The 20,995-nt window shown below is 45.0% G+C and overlaps 2 protein-coding genes across 15 annotated transcripts in view; one reads left to right on the top strand and one right to left on the bottom strand.

Moving 5' to 3' along the window:
- Positions 1-782: 782 nt before the first annotated feature.
- LOC147450372 (uncharacterized) lies at positions 783-1,910 on the bottom strand. The gene is made up of 2 exons (XM_086520708.1): positions 1,011-1,910; positions 783-911 (listed from the first exon to the last, which is right to left on the bottom strand). Exons 1-2 carry the CDS (start codon positions 1,743-1,745, stop codon positions 876-878), a joined length of 771 nt encoding a protein of 256 aa, XP_086376834.1. The 5' UTR covers positions 1,746-1,910; the 3' UTR covers positions 783-875.
- Positions 1,911-2,350: 440 nt separating this feature from the next.
- LOC147450371 (uncharacterized) overlaps positions 2,351-20,995 on the top strand; it is a 67,991-nt gene continuing 49,346 nt past the window's right edge. For 9 of the 14 annotated variants that reach the window (XR_015189118.1, XR_015189115.1, XR_015189114.1 and 6 more), the window contains exons 1-3: positions 2,532-2,669; positions 2,758-2,897; positions 3,009-3,127. Coding sequence is in view for 3 of the 14 variants with exons in the window: in XM_086519622.1 (XP_086375748.1) it covers positions 2,543-2,669 (127 nt within the window). In the remaining 11 variants the exon portion in view is untranslated. Of the gene's footprint in view, positions 2,670-2,757; positions 2,898-3,008; positions 3,128-20,995 lie in introns of all 14 variants that reach the window. The other 5 variants (XM_086519622.1, XM_086519619.1, XM_086519620.1 and 2 more) reach the window with 4 other exon arrangements.

The following is a 20,995-nucleotide window of genomic DNA, read 5'->3' as shown; positions in this document are numbered from 1 at the left end:
CCTTTGGCTTTTATATACTAACAACTCAAAGAGTGAAACGTGATGGATAATCTTGAGTACTTCAAGAAAAATAGTTTAAAAGTTCCACTCAAAGGTTGGCAATAAATGCAGATTTTTACAATTGTTGCCACTATCATTATATTATATTGGGTCACGACCTATACACTCCATCGAGAGAGAGAGAGAGGAGAGTGGGCTCTTTTAATTAACTCTACTTCGATTTTTGCAATAACATTAAAAGCTACAAATAACTCAACTATTACTAGAGAGAAGAGAAAAGGAAAGATAGGTACATCCTAAATATTAGAGAGAGGAGAGAGAAGAAAAGTGCAAGGCTGCAAATGAGATGAGAACTACAACTAAGTAAATTAAGAAATCTAAAAAATAGAACAAATATGATCCTAAACATCAAAACAGATTTATTTTCTCACTTTACAATATTAACAATGAACCTTGAGACAATCATATTTAATAATGAGAGTTGAATCATTTTTTTACATTAAAATAATAACCTCATAACCATAAATTTTCAACGCCAAATCCCAAAACCCTAACCACATACTCAGCTAGTCCAAATAATCCATCAATAGGATTAAATCATGGACCAAAATTGCATCATAGAATGTGGAGCCAATCGTTTTTAATTAAAAGCATCTCGCCACACCAAAAAAAACATTATAGCAAAACAAAGCATAGAGTCCATCAACAACAATCGGACAAAGTTCGAGATATAATTAACTTCAAAACATTACACAACATCAAACTTAATTGACACCAAAAAAGTTGGCAACTATTATAGTATTCAAGTTATTTAGCCCATAACAAAGTGTGCTTGACCTCGACATACATTAAGCCACCCAAACTATCCAATCCCGTCAATGATTCCGCACGCCCCTGTAGAAAACAGCAAACTGTCCAACAAACAATCAACCGGTAGAAAGCAACATCAAACAAAAAAATCTCTTTAAAACATACCCAAAATTAATCCAAAAAATCTCTTTAAAACATACCCAAAATGAACACAGCAGAACGCCCCGATCCACCACAAACCGACGGAGAAGACGACAATGCAGCACGACAACACCGGAAACAGCAGCAGCAGCACAGATCGACGTCCAAGATCCATCACAGGCTGACGGAGGAGACGTCATAACAGAGCAGCAAAACCCCGATGCATAGAGCAGCATAGCACAGAACAGAACGGCCCAATCCACCACAGACCGACGAAGAGGACGGCAATGCACCACGACATAACCAGAAACAGCAGAAGCGGCATCCAAGATCCGCCATAGATCGACGAAGGCGACGTCCAAACAGAGCAGCACGGCCCGAATCCACAGAGCAGCACGGCACCACATGTTCAAGTGCCACTTCAGATCGACGAAGGAGACGAGAAAACAGAGCAGCACAACCCCGAGACACAGAGCAACACAACACCAAGGCACGACCCCAATCCACCATAGACCAGCGAACCAAGAACACGAGGCACCCGCAGAGAAGCATAGCAGAGCACAAGCGCGTCCAAAATCCACCATAGATCGGCGAGCAGGATGACAAACCACAGCAACGCATGACTGCAGAGAGGCACGGCACTGAAACACGCCCAACAGCGCCATAGACCAGCGAAAAGAACCACGCCACACAAGCCAACATGTTCTCAACACTACAAGAGCAGAGCAGGACAACAGAGCAGGAGCGCGGCCTAGAACCGCCATAGGCCGGCGAGCAGGGCGATATGTCCCCATGGTGTCATGCGCGAACAGGACAGCAGGACAGCGGAGCAGGAGCGGAGCAGGACATCAGAGCAGGAGCACGGCCTAGAAGCGCCATAGGCCGGCGAACAGGATAATAGAGAGCACCAAGACAATAAGCAGAGACACCCCATGCGCAACGCAAACCTACGACCAAGAACCGCCTTGAGCCATGCCTACTCTACTAAGGGACTCATGAGCCCTAACCCTAAGGAGATCTCCACGAGACTCCACTCCAAAAGAGGGAAGAATGATAACCAAGACACTCATTATAAGGCCCTCCCACCAACCCCACTTTAAGACTGACATGTTCTAGCTTGCACCCAACGTCCACCATTCGGGAATCTAATGCACCTATCTTCTCAAGAACCACTCAAAAGAATTTTTATTTTTCACACTTATTTATAAAACCCATCTCATATTTTTTCTAAAAAAAAATGTAAACCACCACTATGGCCTTAGCCCTTTGGGAAGGGCAAAAAGCTCTATAAGACTATGAAATGAAAGGGACCCATTTGACAAACTCCACCAACATTTAAGATGAGTCTCCATGGTTGGCACGGAAAACATTGAAAGGATGCCTAACTAGACTCAACACTAAGGCTTCTTTTAGAAGGCCAAAAATTGAGACACCTACTAGTCGGAGTGTACGGCGCTCTTTAAACACACCCTTAGTTGTGGAACCCTCTACACCAAACTTCAAACAGTCTTGAACGCTCTATTCTTGTTTTGTCGGTAGTTCTCTCTCTCTCTCTCACACACACACACACACACACACACACACACGAAGGATGGCGCATGCTGCAAGACGCCCATTAAGCTCTGTTCTCTGGCAGCGCCGGCCTGGTACGCCCTTCACTGCAGCATCATTTTCAGCCCGTCGCTTGGCTTCAACAATATCCGTCGAAGAGAACATCAGTAAGTGGAGAGAGAGAGAGAGAGAGTGAGAGAGAGATCGAGATCATAGGCAATTACCCAATAACAAAGTACGTGCCATGCCTGGCAGGGCAATTCAAAGTGCTGAAATCAGTTGTGTTTCACTTCATCTGCCTCGTACCGTATGTACTTTGTTGCTGGGTGCGTGCCTAAGCCTGCCACGTGCAGCTAGCTGCTAAGGTGGCACTAAGCAGGTGGCGTTCTCCCAAGGTATGAGCGCCAGCCAAACTGGTCACAGTAATGAACGAGAAATTAGATCAAACAATTTTCGTGCAGGTTACCCTTTTGTGGATGATTTGAGCTACCGTCTACTCCTTGCAGGAAGGACAAGCTTGTTCGAAGCCCACTTCATAGACATCCATGATCGTTGTTGCAATTGCTATACGAGTCTTGGAATACAAAAAGCTTTTATGCACACATGCATAGGATGACAATTTCCGGTATTCAATCCACATATAGTCTTATGATGATTGCAAATAGAATTGCATGCATGTTTAACATGGGTTGCTCATCATTGATAGACACTATTAACTCGCCAGCACCATAGGGTGAAGCACTGCTACGACTTGCCCATGATTGTAAAGATACTGATACTTACTTAATGGTTGAAATCTGCAAGAGTAACGCAGGAGAGGTTGGGTTCCCCTTCGGAAATGGCTCCCAAAGAGGCACCCCTAGTATTTAAAAAAACATTTGTATTGATATCAGACAGAGTCTACAACTTTCTTAGAGAGCCCACTCTCATAATTTGAGGTACAACAAGAGCTATGTCTGCGTATTTAAAGCATCTTGGATTCAAAAGCTCTACCAAAAACAACTCAAAAAGAAAGATGTTAACTTTTCTTCCATTGAACTTTAAGAAGAAGAAGATATCACTGCGTCATCACTGATCTTTATCAGTCGATTGGGCTGGTATCTTCTGAATGACTCTAGCCTCAGAACTAAACAATCCATGCTATGAAGAAGATGTCATCATGGCTTGGCATCATCTGAGAATGAAGAAGGAAGACACCTTGGATGACTATTGACATAGGTTTTGGGATACCTATTTGCCAATGTCCTCGTTTCGAGGGATCACTTTGAACGACTAGATTGAGTAGTTTTGCTGTGGATTGACAGAAGAGATTTGACGGTTTTGTCTACAAAAAAAGTTTGACTCCATTCAGAGACATATGAGACATGCCAAGGAAGGTTTTGGTATGCATGCTGGGTCATTGACCTATCCTACGGACAAGCTAATGTTCACCTCAACGGGGCAAGAGTCTTCCAAGGAAAAGAAAGAACCAAGGGAACTGGATGATAGTTCATTAGAGAATTTTCGAAGAAGCAAGGGAACCGATCGATAGTTCATGAGAGAGTTCCGAAGAAGCAATCAACTAATAGTTCATCAGAGAATTCCGAAGATTTAGATTGATGTGCTAGTGGTTAGGGGAGGCCAACAGGTCACAGGGCACAAGACGCAAACAAAAAGGTAAGCTAGGTTGTCACAAAGTGATGACGTGGCATGACCTAGAGGACGGAACCTGGACAGAAGGGGCCTAAACCTCTCGGGAAGAAGCAAAAGAAGTTTTGAGAACTTCGCCGAGTGCCTAGAAAAGGGGTTAGGTTTAGAAACCTAACCCATAAGTTATACCAACTTATGCCCTTGCTAAGGGGCCTAATAACTTGTTAAATAAAGCAAGGACCCTCATTGCATAGAGCAATGCTGACGTGGCAACGTACAGACTTCAACGTTTTACAATTGATGTGTATCGTGTACGGATGTCTGTGTTTTACAAATGGCGCCAGTCTTTGGGAACCCAATGCTTTTGGGATTCAACGGTTTTCATGTAATTGCTTTTGACTAGGCAAGGGGCCTTTATGAGTGTGCCAGGGCCTCATCTCTTGGGGCAGATTAGCTCAAGAGCATCGCCAGAGTGAAGACCCTTGGACATTGTACTTTTTGAAGCATAATAATAAAGAAATATTGAGAAGGGATCTCAGTCTTTGGGGCTAGTGTATCAAGGTGCGGAACTTCGCCGTCTCTCTCTCTCTCTCTCTCTCTCTCTCTCTCTCTTTTCTATTTTCAGTTCTGTTCAGTTGTCCAACTTCTCTCGTGTGTGTTGCTTTAGATCTTCGACTCGGAATGTCCAAGTCTATTCTAGTGGTATAGAGTTTCGACAATTCTTCTTCTAGAAAGAATCCGATCCCTTTTCCGGCAACACATGGATTCCGGCTGTGAATCGGTCATGAGACTGTGACAAACACTAAATTTATTTGTTGGTTCCTTTCCCTTGATTTTTATTAAATTTTTGGGACCCTCTTTATGAAATCACAAATGCTCGGACATTGCATGGCTAGTGTGAAACGGTCCTTGTTCGAGAGTTTCACCCGTAGGAGTATAGGCCAGGTAGCCACGAGATGGTTGGGCGGATTGGCACTGAGATCCGACTAGTAGAGAAGTGGCTAGGCTCAGTTAAAGTTTTTAGGCCCCTCTATAGGACTTTAAGTTGGTGGTTACTAGGAAATAAAACCAAAAGGGGCAAACTGGACACTTGGTAGTAGGAGGGTGAGCAAGGGGGGAGGGAGGGGGGGGGGCATGTTGTACATACAAGATCTGGAAATGCTTTTGTTTCCTTCTTGTACTTCGTTAGATGGCCGCACCAAACTCCACCAAGCCGCTTTGTTTTAAGCCGATTCTTTTTCACTCCTCTCCTTCAAGGCTCCCGGCTCTTGCAAGTCGCCTTCCCAAAGCCAACCTGTCCTGCTCAAATTTTCCTTGACAAACCTCTTTCTCACTTCCCCAAGCCAAGAATAACCTCCTCTAATGCCCCCCTCTTGGGCTGGTATCTCCCAAAGCAAAGCTGCCTTCGGCATCTTGTAGCGAAGGCGTGAAGCTGTGGTGACACTCGCAAGGAAGAATGGGTGCGTTTTAAAACGCAGTAGGCAAAAAGGGAAGAGAGAATGTGGTCGTCGGCTAAGTGTTTCAGCTGATTGTGTTTCAAAATGCTGAGCAGTAATGTGGCGCGGGATGTGGTCGTTGAGATGTGGACGTTACAAAACGCTAGGGTTGGAGAGGGTGTTGTCGTCTTGCCAAGTCGCCGCCCAGCGGGCATTTCAAAATGCAAAGGGGGGAGAGTTTGCCAGTTGCTGCCAAAGGCCGCCAGTGGGCTACGTTTCAAAACGTTGCCAACAGAGATAGAGGGGGGGGCAGGGGTTTTTGGTGCGCGCCCCGTCGGCACCTAGCGTTTTAAAATGCACAGTGCAGGGGGGAAAACGCCGCCGGCAAGGATGATGGAGGACTACGAGAAGAAGCAAAGGATGGGGTGAAGGACAAGCCGGTTCTCCTCTTCTTCATGGGACGCTTTGCCTGCCCAAGGCCAAGGAGCACTAAGCTCTGATACCATGTCAAAGTTGACGATGCGGAAGCGCAGAGAGAGAGAGAGAGAGAGAGAGAGAGAGAGAGAGAGAGAGAGAGAGAGAGAGAGAGAGAGAGAGAGAGAGAGAGAGTCTCCTGAACCAATCAACCTTGGCCAATGAATTACTAATTGTACAAGACAATGGGGAATGAGGGTTGCTTGTATACCAACCTCAGTAAATTGCCCTACCCAGACTTTGACAAAGAAGTAAAATAAAATTTAAATACCTAAAAGCCAAACTAAATAATGGGATCACATTGGGCAGTTCTCTTGAGATGCCAAAACTCTAACAATGAGTTACTTCTCATAGATGGAAGCATGAAGCTCTACTTCACGAAGTTGTGAGAGCGCGTGTGCGGAAGCGAGAGAGAGAGTGAGAGTAGACACAACAAACGCTAGATGTGGAAGAGGGGGCGATCAACCCCCATGACTACCAGAACATGAGACCGTACAATGATCAAATGATAATAAGGTACGGAGTGTACGGTACGTAATCAATACGTAAGGCGCGTACTTCTGTATGGATCGACCTTTAAGGTACGTGACCAGTACGTAACATTTGTAACAATAAAAAGAATAGTGACTTTAGCCTTTTTCAGCCTATACATACTCGGAACTACATAGAGTCTAGACATAGATACTACTTCAAACATCCATTAGATACTGCTTAAATGTCCATTAGATACTGCTTCAAATGTTATCCGTACTAAACTCTTAGAATACATCACTTAGTCAAATTTCAATAGCACTAAACATGAGTCACCGATTGCGAAAAGTTAAAACTTAAAACTTCAAGATACCATGATACCGGAATCAAAATACATAAAACATCAAGAGTCAAGATTGAGGATTGATTATCAATCCTCATACAAAGATGGATACATCATACTATAGTGACCAGTCTAGACTCTACCATAAAAAAGACAGAAAAATGGGAATACACTATATAATACAATAAACTTTAGTCCATTGCCCAATGGCAAGATGTCCCTAAAAAAACAAAAAAACAAAAAAAATAAATAAATTTGTGAAAGGGAGATTTTTTTTAATAAAAAAATTTATTATTATTACAAAAAAAACGTACACTATCTATCCGTACGTACGGAACAGTACCGTACGGCTGTATCGTATTGTACGGATCCGTACGTATGTACGGGTGCAACGTTGAATGCGTACCATCCTGGCCCCATATATACGAGTACCCAAGGTGGGCGTCCAACTCAAGTCGGCGGCCAACCCCAAACTCGAGTAGCCAGACAAGGTACAACCTATGCTATGGGTGGCCAACCCGGAGACACTAGCCATAGAAGGAAGTGCCCTAGACCTGTGTGAAGCAGCAGAGTGGTGTAAATCTAACACCCCCTCTCAACACCGGATGCTGAACAAACCGCGTGAAGCCGAAGATGTGAGGCAAATGATGAAGATGTTTGCTGCGAGTCTGCAGCAGTCTGGGGTGTCCCAATCTCCGAGAGGTCTCCGTGGTAAAGTGCCGTTACGAGCAGTGTAGCAAACTGCTATACTCCGCCGATACGGGTGAAGATATTGCGTGAAGGTCCCAACTGAGTGTGAAAACAACTCCTAGGTCCCAAATTGAGTGTGAAAACAACTCCTTGTCGTAAAAGAAGTGCCAATAGACCTGCAAGTGTCCTGCCCAATAGGATCTGTGGTGTCTGTAGTCAAACCGTCTGGAGAAAATGGGGAAGCGCAGCAACCGTCATGAGAATGACCTGAAGCCTGTCAATGCATGAACTTGCAACCTGGTGTGGCCAGGTGGCTAAGCTGTGTAAAACTCAAGGAAGGCCAGATGTAGCAATCTACGCCGTAAACTCCTCCGAATCAAGGAAAGCGAGACTAAATAGTCTGCACTATAGAAGCTACTGTAAGTTGCAGCAATCACCGGGAGACTGCACAGACCACCACTGGTTGGTGTCCTGTCAGTAGGTAGGGTAATCCAAGATGAGGGAAAAGCCAGACTCAATAGTCTGTGCTGTGAAGGGCCTTTGAGAAGAGGTGTGGTTAGACCAAGCTGTCTGCACCGTGATCATCTTGAATGAAGTAAGGAAGCCAGATTGAGAAGTCTGCGTTGTGAGGATCCTCTAAGAAGAGGAAAGCCAGACCAATCTGTCTGCGTCATCTTGCCTGTATCTCCTGCCTCCAATTCTCTGGTATCAACCAAAACAATATCCGCGCCAACAACGCCACCAAACCACATCTTTATATGGCTCTCAATGTGAATGAGTTGGGAGTGGCCTACTGCCCAGTTCGGGGGATAAGTTTGCTGTAAGGTTACGAAGGCAGAGTGTAAGCAACTCTGAAGGTAGCAATCCAAATGATCAGGAGTGTAGTAGAGCAACTGCACTACCATCCAAGCCAAGCTTGGTCAATTTTGAGCTAAAAGTAAATATTCCCAATTATGTACTTTTGGCCTAAAATGAACACTTTTTGCAATTCTTTCAATGGTCAGTCTTTTTGTGACATGTTTTAAGCCTCTGAGTCGAGTCAAAACTTAATTTGCCTTAAATTCTCAAGAAAATGTAAATAATCTAAGTTTTTGCAAACTCTTGAAACTTTACCTCAAATGCATCCTTAAGTTTTACCGCTTTACCTACTGGTTCATACAATTTCAATGAGCATAATCTCTAGCCGGTTTATATTGTTGACAATCTTTTGGTGCTGCTTCAAGCCGTAGACTTGAATTTCTGCAACTTCACATAAACAACTCACAGATGATTCTTTTGGAGTGAGCAATGATTTGAGATCCCACTTCGGATTCTACTTACCCTACTCCTAGGTTCTTCTGCAATTGGGTTGTGGAAGGTGTCTACAAACACTTGTTTTCTTGTTTTTTTATAGTTTCTTGAGCTTTGATCTTAAGACTTCTCTTGTCCATCAATCATTCTCAAAATCTCAACCTATTTCTACAATATTACAATTCTACAAGGTACTTAGCGAGTACAATCTACTCCCAAGCTACCTCTACATAGCAAAAGACGATAGTCTTAAGGTATGCGGTTTTAAAGAGAAAGTTTAACTCTAGGTGTAAGGTGCAACGGAAGTGAATGTAGAACTTTGTTCATGATGAGTGCTCCGAAATGTACTCAAGGGTTCCTTTTACTTACGGAAGGGAGAGCCTTTCGTTCCCTTAGTGAGAGAGTGTAAATGATCACAAACAAAGTGAAGAAACACTGTGAATGAAGGTTCTGAGACCGAGAGAGAGAGAGAAAAGAACACGACATCAGAATGTTGTCAAACCCTTCTCTAAGGTACCCACTCTCTATGGCTCGAGAGGTCTATGCTATTAATTGCACAAATTTGATACCATAGTCTATATGCAATGGACTTATCGACGACAATGATGACGGCGACGAGACGAGCTGAAAATTGAAAATGCTAGGGGCTGAAATCTGCAAATCTGCTATGTGCTGAGTTCTGACACTGTATCGACGAGGACGGCGAGGTGACGGCGACGATGCGCTGAAAATGCAGATGCTGAAATCTGCGAACAACGGGCTGAAACTGAAAACGTTGGCTGATCTGACAGTGCGGCGAGGATCTGCTGCGGGAAGGTGAGATCTGCGAGGTTTGGGGCTGCTATTGCGGAGTCGTACGTGTTGAAAATGGAAAACGCTGATGCCAGAGTTGATTTTGTCACCGGGAATCTGTAAAACGCTAGACAGATCTGTAACTTGCAAAAACGCCAGGCTGACCTTATACTTGCAAAAACACTAGGCTTGTTGCTGCAGAAACGCTGAGGCTGATGTGCAAGAGAAAACGTTGGCTGGTCTTGATGGCTGTAAAACGCTAGATTGTCCTGTCGGTCTTGCTGAGAAGGTGCACTGCAAGTTGTGAAACTTCTACTGCCTCTTCTACCAAAAAATGCTAGCTCTAGCTTTCTTATATATATCAACTTATCAAAAATGTCCTACCCAATTTTCCAACAAAGTTGCTTATTAATAATAAGTGAAAAATGGCTAAAATAGGGAAAATGGGTTCTGTGCACTGTAAAATGATCATGATGGCTATTGATTGTAATGCTGATGATCATGTTGTGTGCAACTAGAGGATATGCAACTACTTTAAGTGCCTGGACATGCACGGCCTGCGAACAGACTCACAAAGGTACCAGAACACTTCCTAAGCTGATCTGAACCCTGGACCTGAAGTAGCTTGTCCACATGCACGTAGGGTTAGATGTGCACGTGACACTAGGTGATCCTAGAGGAAGTTAAAGGACAACTACACTAGACGCTCTTGTTTTCCCTAGTTTAGGTCTATTCGTCCCCGGCATCAACGCCAAATGTGGATGGGTTTCCTAACCTCACTCTTATCTTATTGCATACATAGAGAGAACCACGAACATAATTGTCAATCTATGGGACGAAGCTAACTTGACTAGTGCATAGAGGCTACAAGAGGGTGTCAATCTTTTGGAAAACAACAGACAACTCGCATCTAACACAAGCTACACTCAAATGACCTAAGTTATCTGTCACGAGGATGTGGCAACTGCTAACCTTAGTTGTTGGTTTCTTTCCAATGATTTTTGTTTTATTTTTGAGACCCTCTTTTTGAAGTTGCAAATGATCGGACATTGTATGGTCAATGTGAACAGTAGTTTCACGCGCACACGTGAAGTTGGTCGGCATTGGAATTCTTATAGTAAGAGGATGTCTAGGCTCAGTTCAAGATTATGTAGTTCCCCCCTGCACTTAGCAAGTTGGTGGATACTAGGAAGTGAACTCAATAAAGACACAAAGTAAAGTGGGATCACCAAAAGAAAATATCCGACAGTTGGGCCACGTTGCATTTTTGGATGCGGTCACAATGGGGATAGATGGTCAAAAGACCAGTGGGAGCCCAACGGAAACTTCTCCTAAAAATTAAGGAACTGCTATTTTGGGCCATGAAATGTGTTTGCGTCATTACCTTCGGAATGACAAGGGGAACATTTTAGAACTCTGCTGCAAAGTCAAATGGGCAACGATTTTTAGGCGGCAACACCGAAACGGGAAATGGCATGTAAACATGTCGAGTGGCACATTTCTGTGCACTTTCCACATGCTTTCCACTCTATGTACAATGTGGTGCTAGGAGTGATGATCTGCACAATTCATAGTGCAGTTTGCTCTCTCCCCCCCCTACGTGCATTTATGTGATGCCCCACAAGAGGGCTCTTTATTTGCTGATGTACAATTGTGTGGTTTCATGCTTTTGTGCCGAAGCAAGAGCCTCTTTGATCAGGAACAGAAGTAGCTAATTGCTACTCCAAAGCAGGCACTGGTGAGGGTCATAACCTCACCAAATAGGTGCATTTTTAGCGCTGATTATGTGCTGTATTTTGACTGTTTTTCAACCATACGGACGCCAGAATCCTTGGGAATAGTACCCAACTGCTAGAGGGCTGTTTAGGGCTGAAAACAAGGCAAAAACCAGTAAATACAGCGAGCTGAATTTACTGTTTTTGGGCAGGAATCAGAGGGTTTATGCTAGTGGAAGTGAGTTCCAGCAGGGGAATTGGTTTCGGGCAAGTTTTGGGATTGTTATGTTGTCGAAATTTTGTCAAAATAGGTGGTATCTAGCTGGATACAGGTAAAGAATTCCGGAGACTTTTCTTTGTAATCTACTCTCTTAAAGTATAAAGAAATACCGAAAGGAGCGTCAATTTTGTGGCCTACAGGTTGTCGGCGTCTACACGGAGCATTCTAGCTTCCGAGCTGTGTGTGCTGAAGTGTTAATTCCCGTCGCAGGTTCCCTTTGCAAAGTACTCTCTGTGTGTGTGTGTGTCTAAAGTAAAATAAAGAATTTCGGGTAAAAGCCAAAGCCTACCGCCCCATGAGCTGGTTTCATCATCAAAAGCTAGTCACTAATCCGCAAACAAAACATGAACTTTACAGCATCAAATGACATCCGAATGTTATGAAACTTCTAAGACAAGTATATAAGACCTAAGCACACATGCTTATGGTCTTAAATCTCACTTTTGATGAAGTGCAAAAAACGCGATTATTAACAGCTATGAAATTTTGGCTTTGTCATTTCTGACTCTGAATGCATCTAAATGCTTAGCAATGATGCTTCAATACCCCGCCTCTGCTTTCTTTGTGATTTCCTAGCTTAAATTTCTACTTATGATGAAATTAGGCCGCGGGTTGGTGACGCCAAAAGCTACGATTTACCATGATATGTTTACGTCAATGCGTAGAGCTCTTACCTGTGGCTGTAACGCAACAGACGACACTGCAATGTGACAACCGACAAGGGAGAAGGAAGCATGAGAAGGAGAGAAGTGAGCGTCGTTAGCTCCCGTTGTGTATTTCTTATCCAAAAACTTAGAATTAACTTTACAAAATTGGTTTTTATACCTTAGCCAAGGTTTCTTTGGTCAAAAACTAATCATCTGGAAGCTCTAACCATAGAAACAGGGGACAGGGGGACGCGGCCCTAAATAGTCGAGACGTGACGGGGGATGTGAGAACGGAGAACGGGACGCGTTTTTCAAATGCAGGGACGCCTCTCACAAGGGACGATGGCGGGACGCGTCCCGAGACGCGGGTCCCCGGTGATAGGGCAACATGGGACGCGGACAGAGGGAGGGATGAACAAGCGGCAAGTTTTTTAAAATCCAAAATTCAAACTCCAGCTCAAGTTTCAACGGTCAGTTTTGGGGGGATTAGCTTCCTATTTAAGGGCACACGAGCCTTAGCCTTAGTAAGCCTACCCTTCTAACTTCTAAGTGCTCTCGAGTCTCATGGGCGGCGGGCCATCATCCATACCACATGGGCCATCTCTCCTCTCTCTTTCTCTCTCTCTCTCTCTCTCCCCCCCCCCCCCCCCCCCCCCCCCAATCTCTTCTCCTCTCCAAGTTGAAACTTTGGAGCCTACCCCTCTCTCGTTCGCTCCGAGCTTGAAGGCTTGAGCCTCGAACCTTGGCCCTTAAACATTGAAGCCTACCTACTACCTAGTAGTCCTTTCTCCTCCTCTCCGAGCTTTCTAAGATGGATCCGAAGCTTCTCTAAGTCCTCCTCCCTCTCCTTCCTCCGGTCCCCATGACTTCTCAACTCCCTTCCTCCGCCGACTTAATCACATGGACATGGTGGAATGAGGTGATTGCTCCCAAGTCCGGTGTTGGAGGTGGAAGCAAGCCATGGAAGTGCCGCCGTTGTGGCTACGAGCGCAATGGTTCCGTGAGGAAGGTGCACGCTCACTTCCTTGACGAAAAAGGGCATCAAGTTCAATTTTGCCCGCAAACCGCCTCGGAAGAAGAGAAGCAAAAGCTCCTAAACCTTGAGAAGACTCTTGAGGATATCAAAGAAGCCAAGAAGAATCTTACCAAGTGTCGCACGGTGAATCCAAGGGAGATAGCCATGACGGCTTTTATCCGAGCATCGGCATCCCCTTCTTCGGCATCATTTTGTGCACCAACCGGCACCGATGGCGACCGCCTAGCTCCACTCTCTACCAACCCTTCATCGTCATCTTTCCCTCATTCTCGTCCACCCAAGTGGCAAGCGATAGTTGGAAACCAGCCTTGAAAGAGGAGGTAGATGTCGCCGTAGCAAGATTTTTCTACCACGACCATATTTCTTTCAATGCAGCACGGTAAGCTCTATAAACTAACTTATAAGGCTTAAGCTTTAATCTTTAGTTTGTACAATGTATAAGGTCTCCATATTTTAAAGAAATGGCACAAAAGATCGGAGAGTTTGGACCCACATATGTTCCTCCCTCTTTGGAGAGCTTGCGCACCACTCTTTTTGACAGGGAGAAGATAATGGTAGAGGCGGCATGTGCATCCACAAGGGCTTCATTGAAGAAGAATGGGGTATCCCTCATTGTGGATGGGTGTAGTGATACCCGTCGCCGCTCCATTCATGGCGTGGTGGCATATTCTCGGGGGGAGATGTATTTCATTGACTCTCATGATGCATCAGGGACCAGGAAGAGCGCGCAAATACTTGCATCGGAGTGGACGCTTACCATTGAGAAGGTAGGAAAGCATGATGTCATTGCCATCGTCACCGACGGAGAAAATAGCAATCGTGCCGTCGGAGCCATCATCGAATCCCTTTATCCAAAAATCACGGTTACATATTGCATGGCTCATTGCCTCAGCAATCTTCTTAAAGATATAGGCGCCTTGGAATGAATTTCCCCCGTCACTGAGCATGCGAATACAATGGTGACTTTTGTCAATAATCATCAAAAGGTAACCATTAACTGTTAACCAATCTCACTTCAATTCGAATCTAATTTCAATATGGAAGGCCAATTCTCGTTTTGAATGTTGAAACTTGATTTTTCTAAATAGGTGCGGGTTGAATTTTCAAAGAGGTCAAAGCTAGCTCTTCTCAAATACTCGGAGACTCGCTTCACCTTCAACTTCATTATGCTCCACCGCTTGAGTGTGTGTAGTGGGACATTGAGGGCACTCTTTATTAGTAACGATCGTGTTCATGGCAATGCTCGAGTCAAAAAGTGTCAATGGAGTGGCATGCCGAGCACGGGTCGACATGTCGAAATGGTGGGAGGAAGTAAAGACAATCTCCAAAATGGTGAAGCCTATCATCCATCTCCTGCGGGTGTTGGATTCCATGAACCTTGCATCGGCAAGATATATGAGGCCATGGACACCATGATTGTCTCTCTTGAAAAACTTGTGACCGACCCCGATAGGTATTCACATTGCACGAGTCACTTTTAAGTTTTCCCTATGCTTTACAAGTTTACTCTCTTGAGTTTGTAACTTTGTTTTGAATTTTGATAACGTAGGTACGAGGAGATCCAAGAATTGTGTGTGTCAAGGTGGAATGCCTACCATTCTCCTCTTCATGCGGTCGCTTATAGAGTGGATGCACAATTCCAACGGAAGGACAAAGAGGTGATGAATGGTTGGCAAACCATCCTTGCACGCCTTGTGCGCGACCCAAAGGAAAGGACCAAGATTCGGAGGCAAATCAATGTCTACAGGAATGGAAAGCGAGAAATTTGTCACATGCATGATGCACAAGCATCTCGCTTTGAGATGGGGAGTGCTCTTTGGTGGGAGGAGTTTGGGGCGGGATTGGGCGGTTTACAGGATTTGGGTATTCGCATTCTTAGCCAAGCATGCACTACGAGTTGCTTGGAGCAACTTTGGAGTGTGTATGCTCATGTTGCCTCAAAGAAGAGGAATCGTCTTGATGTCCAATGATCTCATATATGTCTCATCAAATTTGAAGATGCTTTCCAAGTCAGACCAAAGTGATGATTTCGGGGAGTAGGCACTTACAGAGGATGATCCTCTCCCCGAGACACAGATAGATGCAGAGGGAGAGATTGAGACAACACCACTTGAGGATGATTTTTTGGAGCAAATGGACTATGCAGAACCAGTTGTCATTCAGTTGGCACCATGGGCCAACATGTAGAGTCTAGACCTCTTGAGTCTTGAGTCTCAACTCTTGACTCGAGTCCTTCCCTTTTTGACTCCCATATATGCTAAACTCTACTTATCCACTCTTCACTTGTACATCATTATGTTTTGCCCTTTGCGAGGATGATTGATGATTGATCACCGCACCAACGGTGTCGCGCACGCTGCAGGCCCTTTGTTATATTTTGGTATTATGTAATATGAGTACAAAACCCACTTTTTCTTTGCAATCTTGTGCTCTTAGTGTTCATTGTTGTCTCAATATTAAATTTGCAAAGAACTAGTGCTTTTTAAAGCGCGTCCCCCATCGCGTCCCTCGTCCCCTGTTTTGCCACGTCCACGTTCTCAGGGTCCGCCATGTCCTGTCTCCATGTGACTATGGCTCTAACTAAGGATAAATTGATACAATTTGGAAGCTTATAGCTCCGGCTCATAAATTACAATATCCACTTAGCAAATAGGAGTTACAATATTTCCGATTTATCAAAAGAATAAGTGTTTTTACAATAAAGCTCCCGAAAAATATTACATGGGTTTGCTTGCTGCTAACACCAAACCTGCTCTCTGCATGAATCCCGACGCTCTGATTGAGGCTTAGCTGACAGCAAATCACGGTAAAAGTGAGTAGCAAGTGCATGCATATCCTCAAGCTCTAAAGTTACTGATCCGTCGGGTCTCTTCAATTGGCTGACACTGGTGTGCGCATGGCGGGGAGCCACCGTCTCAAAGAACTCCCCAGTAATTCATCATCCACCTAGGTCTATTGAGATGCCTGCCGATGGAACGAAAACTCGTGATGCCTCTCCTCAATGCTAGCTAGCTCTTGTCGAGCCTGTTGCATCTGCTCCTCCAACCAAGGACTGGTTGGGTGATGCTCGTGCATCCTTTGCAAGGAAACGCCGTCGCGTAGGAGACGCTTGTCCTCCTCCTTGGCTGTAGCCAAGCGAGCTGCGGACTCCACGAGCAAGAAGTGACTAACCTGAGCAAGTCCAGACTCCAGAGGCCACTCTACGAGTAGGGGTGTCCTGCATGTCCAAGCTCTCTGTCCAAAGTGTCAGCACTTGCTCTCTAAGCTCTGGATTCAGCAAGATCCTCTCAGGGATGCGCAACATCGTGCTCCCCCTCCTCTGTCTGTCTATCACAGTGAGGATCACTGGTGCATGGTCGGGAAAAGTAGTCCCTGCCGGAATGCAAACAGATCCACCCATGTCACAGATGTGTTCACTGGCGTAGAAGCAATCTATCCGAGATAGATTCACTCCTCTTACTCTGCGGTCAGAGCAAGAGAAAGACGAGCTTTCTGGGAGCCTCACAAAGCTTGAATGTTGCCAAACATCAAAAACCCTCAAAGTCATACATAGATGCTCCCAAGCTGCCAACTCAGCCCCGTGTACAGTAGCGTGGCCACCTCCAATCCTGTTAGAGAGGTTCTCTAGCATGTTGAAGTCTCCCCCAACACACCACTGCTCTGCATGCGACAGAGACTCTACAATATGGGACCAAAACTGTGCTCGTGCACTTGCCACATTGGGCGCATATATGTTCAGGAAGCCCATGAGGCAACCTTGAACCTGCATAGTAATCCACTGAGCCCTACTTGGCACAATAATACGTGTGCCCACAATGGCTTGCTGCCATGAGTCCGCAGTAGTCATACATACCCTTCCCTGGATACCACCAGGTTCAAATTCAGTCGACCAAAATGTCTCATAGCGACCACACAAAATCTGACTACATCGTCTAATGCGGCTCTCACAAAGATGATGCTCCTGAAGCATAAGAATGCGAATCTCACCATCCACAAGGCATCGCTGAAGCTCCTGACGCAACTGACTCCGTTGGCACTGAAACTGGGGTGTCACGTGCACATCTAACCCTATGTGCATGTAGACAAGCTATCCAATTCTAGGGTTCATGTTAGCCTAGGAAGTGTTCTGGCAGTGGGTGAAACCGGCCTGTTCAATCCAAAAAGGGCGGTAGACTTTACTTTAAACCTTGATTTAGCTTTCACCCATTATTAGTCATCTATTTTACCTGTACTTTCAAGACACAACAAAGGGGAGAGGGATACAGGCTGCTAGATTGCACCTGTATGAGTAGACGGACACCAGATTGGCCCCTAACTTAGGCGCCCCTTTCGGTATTTCTTTATTGTTCAAAAGAGGGAATAAACGCTGTGGTTCCTACAAGCTGCCCCGCACAAACTCGGCTGAATTTCCACTGTTCCAGCCCGATTTCGGCAGCATAACTGTACTAGAACCCTTCACGGTCAGTATTCCCACGCATTGACTGACTTTCCCGACGCATACGGGCACTTTGCAAAACCTGGCGAGAATCTGCAGCACGCTGAATTCTCTGTTTTCAGCCCTGAAAATGCTCCAGATCGCCTGTACAGCGGTCCCCTTGCGTCCCCGAACCTCCTGGGGGTATTAGGGTCCGTTTAGGGCCAAAACCCTAAACCTGCAAAAATACACAGCAGGCTGTAATTCACTGTTTCGGGCTCCGTTTCGCGTGCCGGTCGCATCCCTAGCAAGTCCTCGAGCTCCCGCACCTGTAGGGCTACTTGCCCTTTGAATCGGACGAGATTTCTGGCGTGAAACCTCTCCGAATTCACCTGTACCTGCGGGGGGATTAGCCGCTAGCTAATCCAGTACCTGTGCAAGAGGCTCTTGCCTCGGCAATCGCGCATGAACCCACACAACTGTACATTGGTCAAATGAAGAGCCCACTAGAGGGGCATAACATACTGCCAAAGGGGAGAGAGAGGGCAGTGCGTAGCGTGCAGGGCATCACTCCTGGCACCGCACTGTGCATAAGAGGGAAAGCAAGCACTCCATAGCTCTTAACCTGTGACAGAGACTTGCAAAATGAGCCTCCCAACTATAAATCACGTTTTTGCCTTCTCTATAAGTAGTAAACTGGCCTCAAAGTGCCAAGTGTCACTCATTTGTGCATTTTCCCGCTTTAGACCCTCGGGTCTAAAAATATCTCACCTGCAGCCTCTGTTGACTTGGCCACAGAGTAACAAAATGATCCCCATGTCAAACTGCACGTAATGACGCGAAGACATTTTCAGGTCCCAAAATAGCAGTTCCCTAAATTTTAGGAGATGCTGCCATTGTATCTTTCTAGGTCATCCGACCCTCTTTGTACACTGCGGCCACATCCAGAACTGAAATGTAGCCTCTGTAGCAAAGGATTCCACTTTGGCTAGTCAATGACCCCACTTGGCTAACCATAGTCCTTGTCCAACCTTAGTGCTCTCTTGCCCTCAGGCCTGGACTCCCTCTGGACAGTTCCACACTAGCTATGCAATGCAGGGCAGTTAGATTTCCCGAGGGGTGTTTCCAAAAAGTGAAAGTAAATAGATAATAAGAAAGAAATCAACAAAAAGGATAGATAGTAGTCACACGCTGGTGACATACCCCCCTCTTGAAATCTCAAACGTCCTCGTTTGCATCTATGTCGTCCATGCTTACTGTCAACACTGATGTATTCAACACCTGTCGACACATATACGACACATACATGCTCATTGTCAACCCTGGTGTATTCAACACCTCGTCGACTCATGTATTGCCTGCGTGTGAACCCTGTCCCAATGACATAGTGGTAGCTTCGCACTCTGCCATTGCTTTGAGTCACGAACTTTCCAATGACAAAATGGTAGCTGCACATTTTGCCACTGTCTTATAGTACACGTTGGATCCCGTAACACTTTCGAGCATATCCAAACCGACAGTTTAAGAATGCAGTTACACATGTACTCTTCAATAGAAGCAATCACTGTATCCTTGACAAACTGACAAGAAATACTCACTTCTATAGCACTAATCAAACTTTTGGACATTCCATAAGAGCAATTGCCAAACTGACAATCTGTACAGCTCTAACATTCATGTAACAGGTATTTGATTTGAGCTCACTTTAAATACCATGTACATCATTTGTTTCAGAAGCCATTGTCACACTGACAATCCATGTAGCTTTGAAACTCAAGGGGTCAAGGTAGGTTGCAAATCGAAGGCTTCCAGGTAGAGTGATAACACAGTTGGTGACTCTGCAAGTTCACCTTCTTCCATCCACTTAGCATCCATTGGTGGATAGTTTCTGAACTTTACCAAGTAACGCCTAGCAACCTTGCCTTTCACTTTCCTTTCTTTGTGTGCGAAAATCTGTTCAGGGACCAAGATTTCGTCAAGTTCCTCGACTTCCGGCTGATCTTCAGCTGGTATATCTTCTGGCACATCACCCACATAGGGTCTGAGAAGACTCACATGAAACGCATTGTGAATCTTCCAACTGTCAGGCAATTTCAGCCTATATGCAACATCACTGATTATGTCGCACACTTGAAAAGGCCCATAGTAACGCATGCTGAGCTTTGGAAACAGTCTTTCCTTGCCCTTCATCTTCTTTAACCTTGCCTTTTCAAACCGTAGAAGCACCCAATCACCAAGTGAATATACCACTTCACGACGGTGACGATCAGCTGCTTTCTTTTGCTTTGCCTGAGTCCTTTCTAAGGCCACTTTGACCTTCTTGTACATTTCATCCATGTCCTGAACATACTTATCTGCTTCAAATATCTTGTCCTTTGTATGCAGTATGGGAGGAACTTTCTTGCCACCTTCAACTATTTCAAAAGGTGCCTTGCCAGTTGATGAATGCACTGTATTATTGTATGCATACTCCACCAATGGCAAATACTGCTCCCACCTTCCTTTATGCTCTGACACATAGCACTTGAGCAGATCTAGGACAGTAGAATTTGCCTCTTCTGACTGCCCATCTGTTTGAGGATGAAATGACGAAGAGAATTTGAGCGTGGTACCCATATTCTCAAACAAGCCTTTCCAGAACAAACTAGTCATGCGTGGATCACGGTCGCTAATAATCGACTGTGGCATGCCATGATACTTGAAAATATTGCTCATAAACAAGCGTGCCATCTGATCTGGCTTTATCTTCTTCCTGACAGGAATAAAATGAGCCTGTTTGCTGAATCTGCAAATAATGGTCCAAATACCATCATTTCCTGTCTGCGTTCTTGGAAGATCAAAGATAAAATCCATAGCAATACTTTCCCATGGTTTATCTGGAATAGGTAGTGGTTGCAATAACCCTGGTGCCTTTTGCCTGTCAAACTTGACCTTTTGGCATATTAGGCATTCTCGCACAAAGGCATCCACATCCCTTCTCAATGTAGGCCAATAGAAGAATGTCTCAACCGCTTTAACTGTAGCATCGATACCACGATGCCCTGCATACGGTGGGACATGACTCTCTTCCATAACTTTGCGTCGCAATGGCTTTGTGACACACAATCTGCCATGCATCATCATGAACCCGTCTTTAAGAAGATAGTGTTCATGACGTTGTCCATCCATTAGTTGCTCGAAGACCCTTGCAAAATCTTCATCATTTGCATACTGTTCTCTCATATCATCAAGTTCATGATGATAAGGAATTGACACAGCTGAAATTTGTGGCTTCCT

Source organism: Adiantum capillus-veneris, chromosome 9, assembly GCF_014529385.1.
Source record: "Adiantum capillus-veneris isolate H3 chromosome 9, ASM1452938v2, whole genome shotgun sequence".
NCBI lineage: Eukaryota > Viridiplantae > Streptophyta > Polypodiopsida > Polypodiales > Pteridaceae > Adiantum > Adiantum capillus-veneris.
This window is presented reverse-complemented; position numbering and strand designations above follow the sequence as displayed.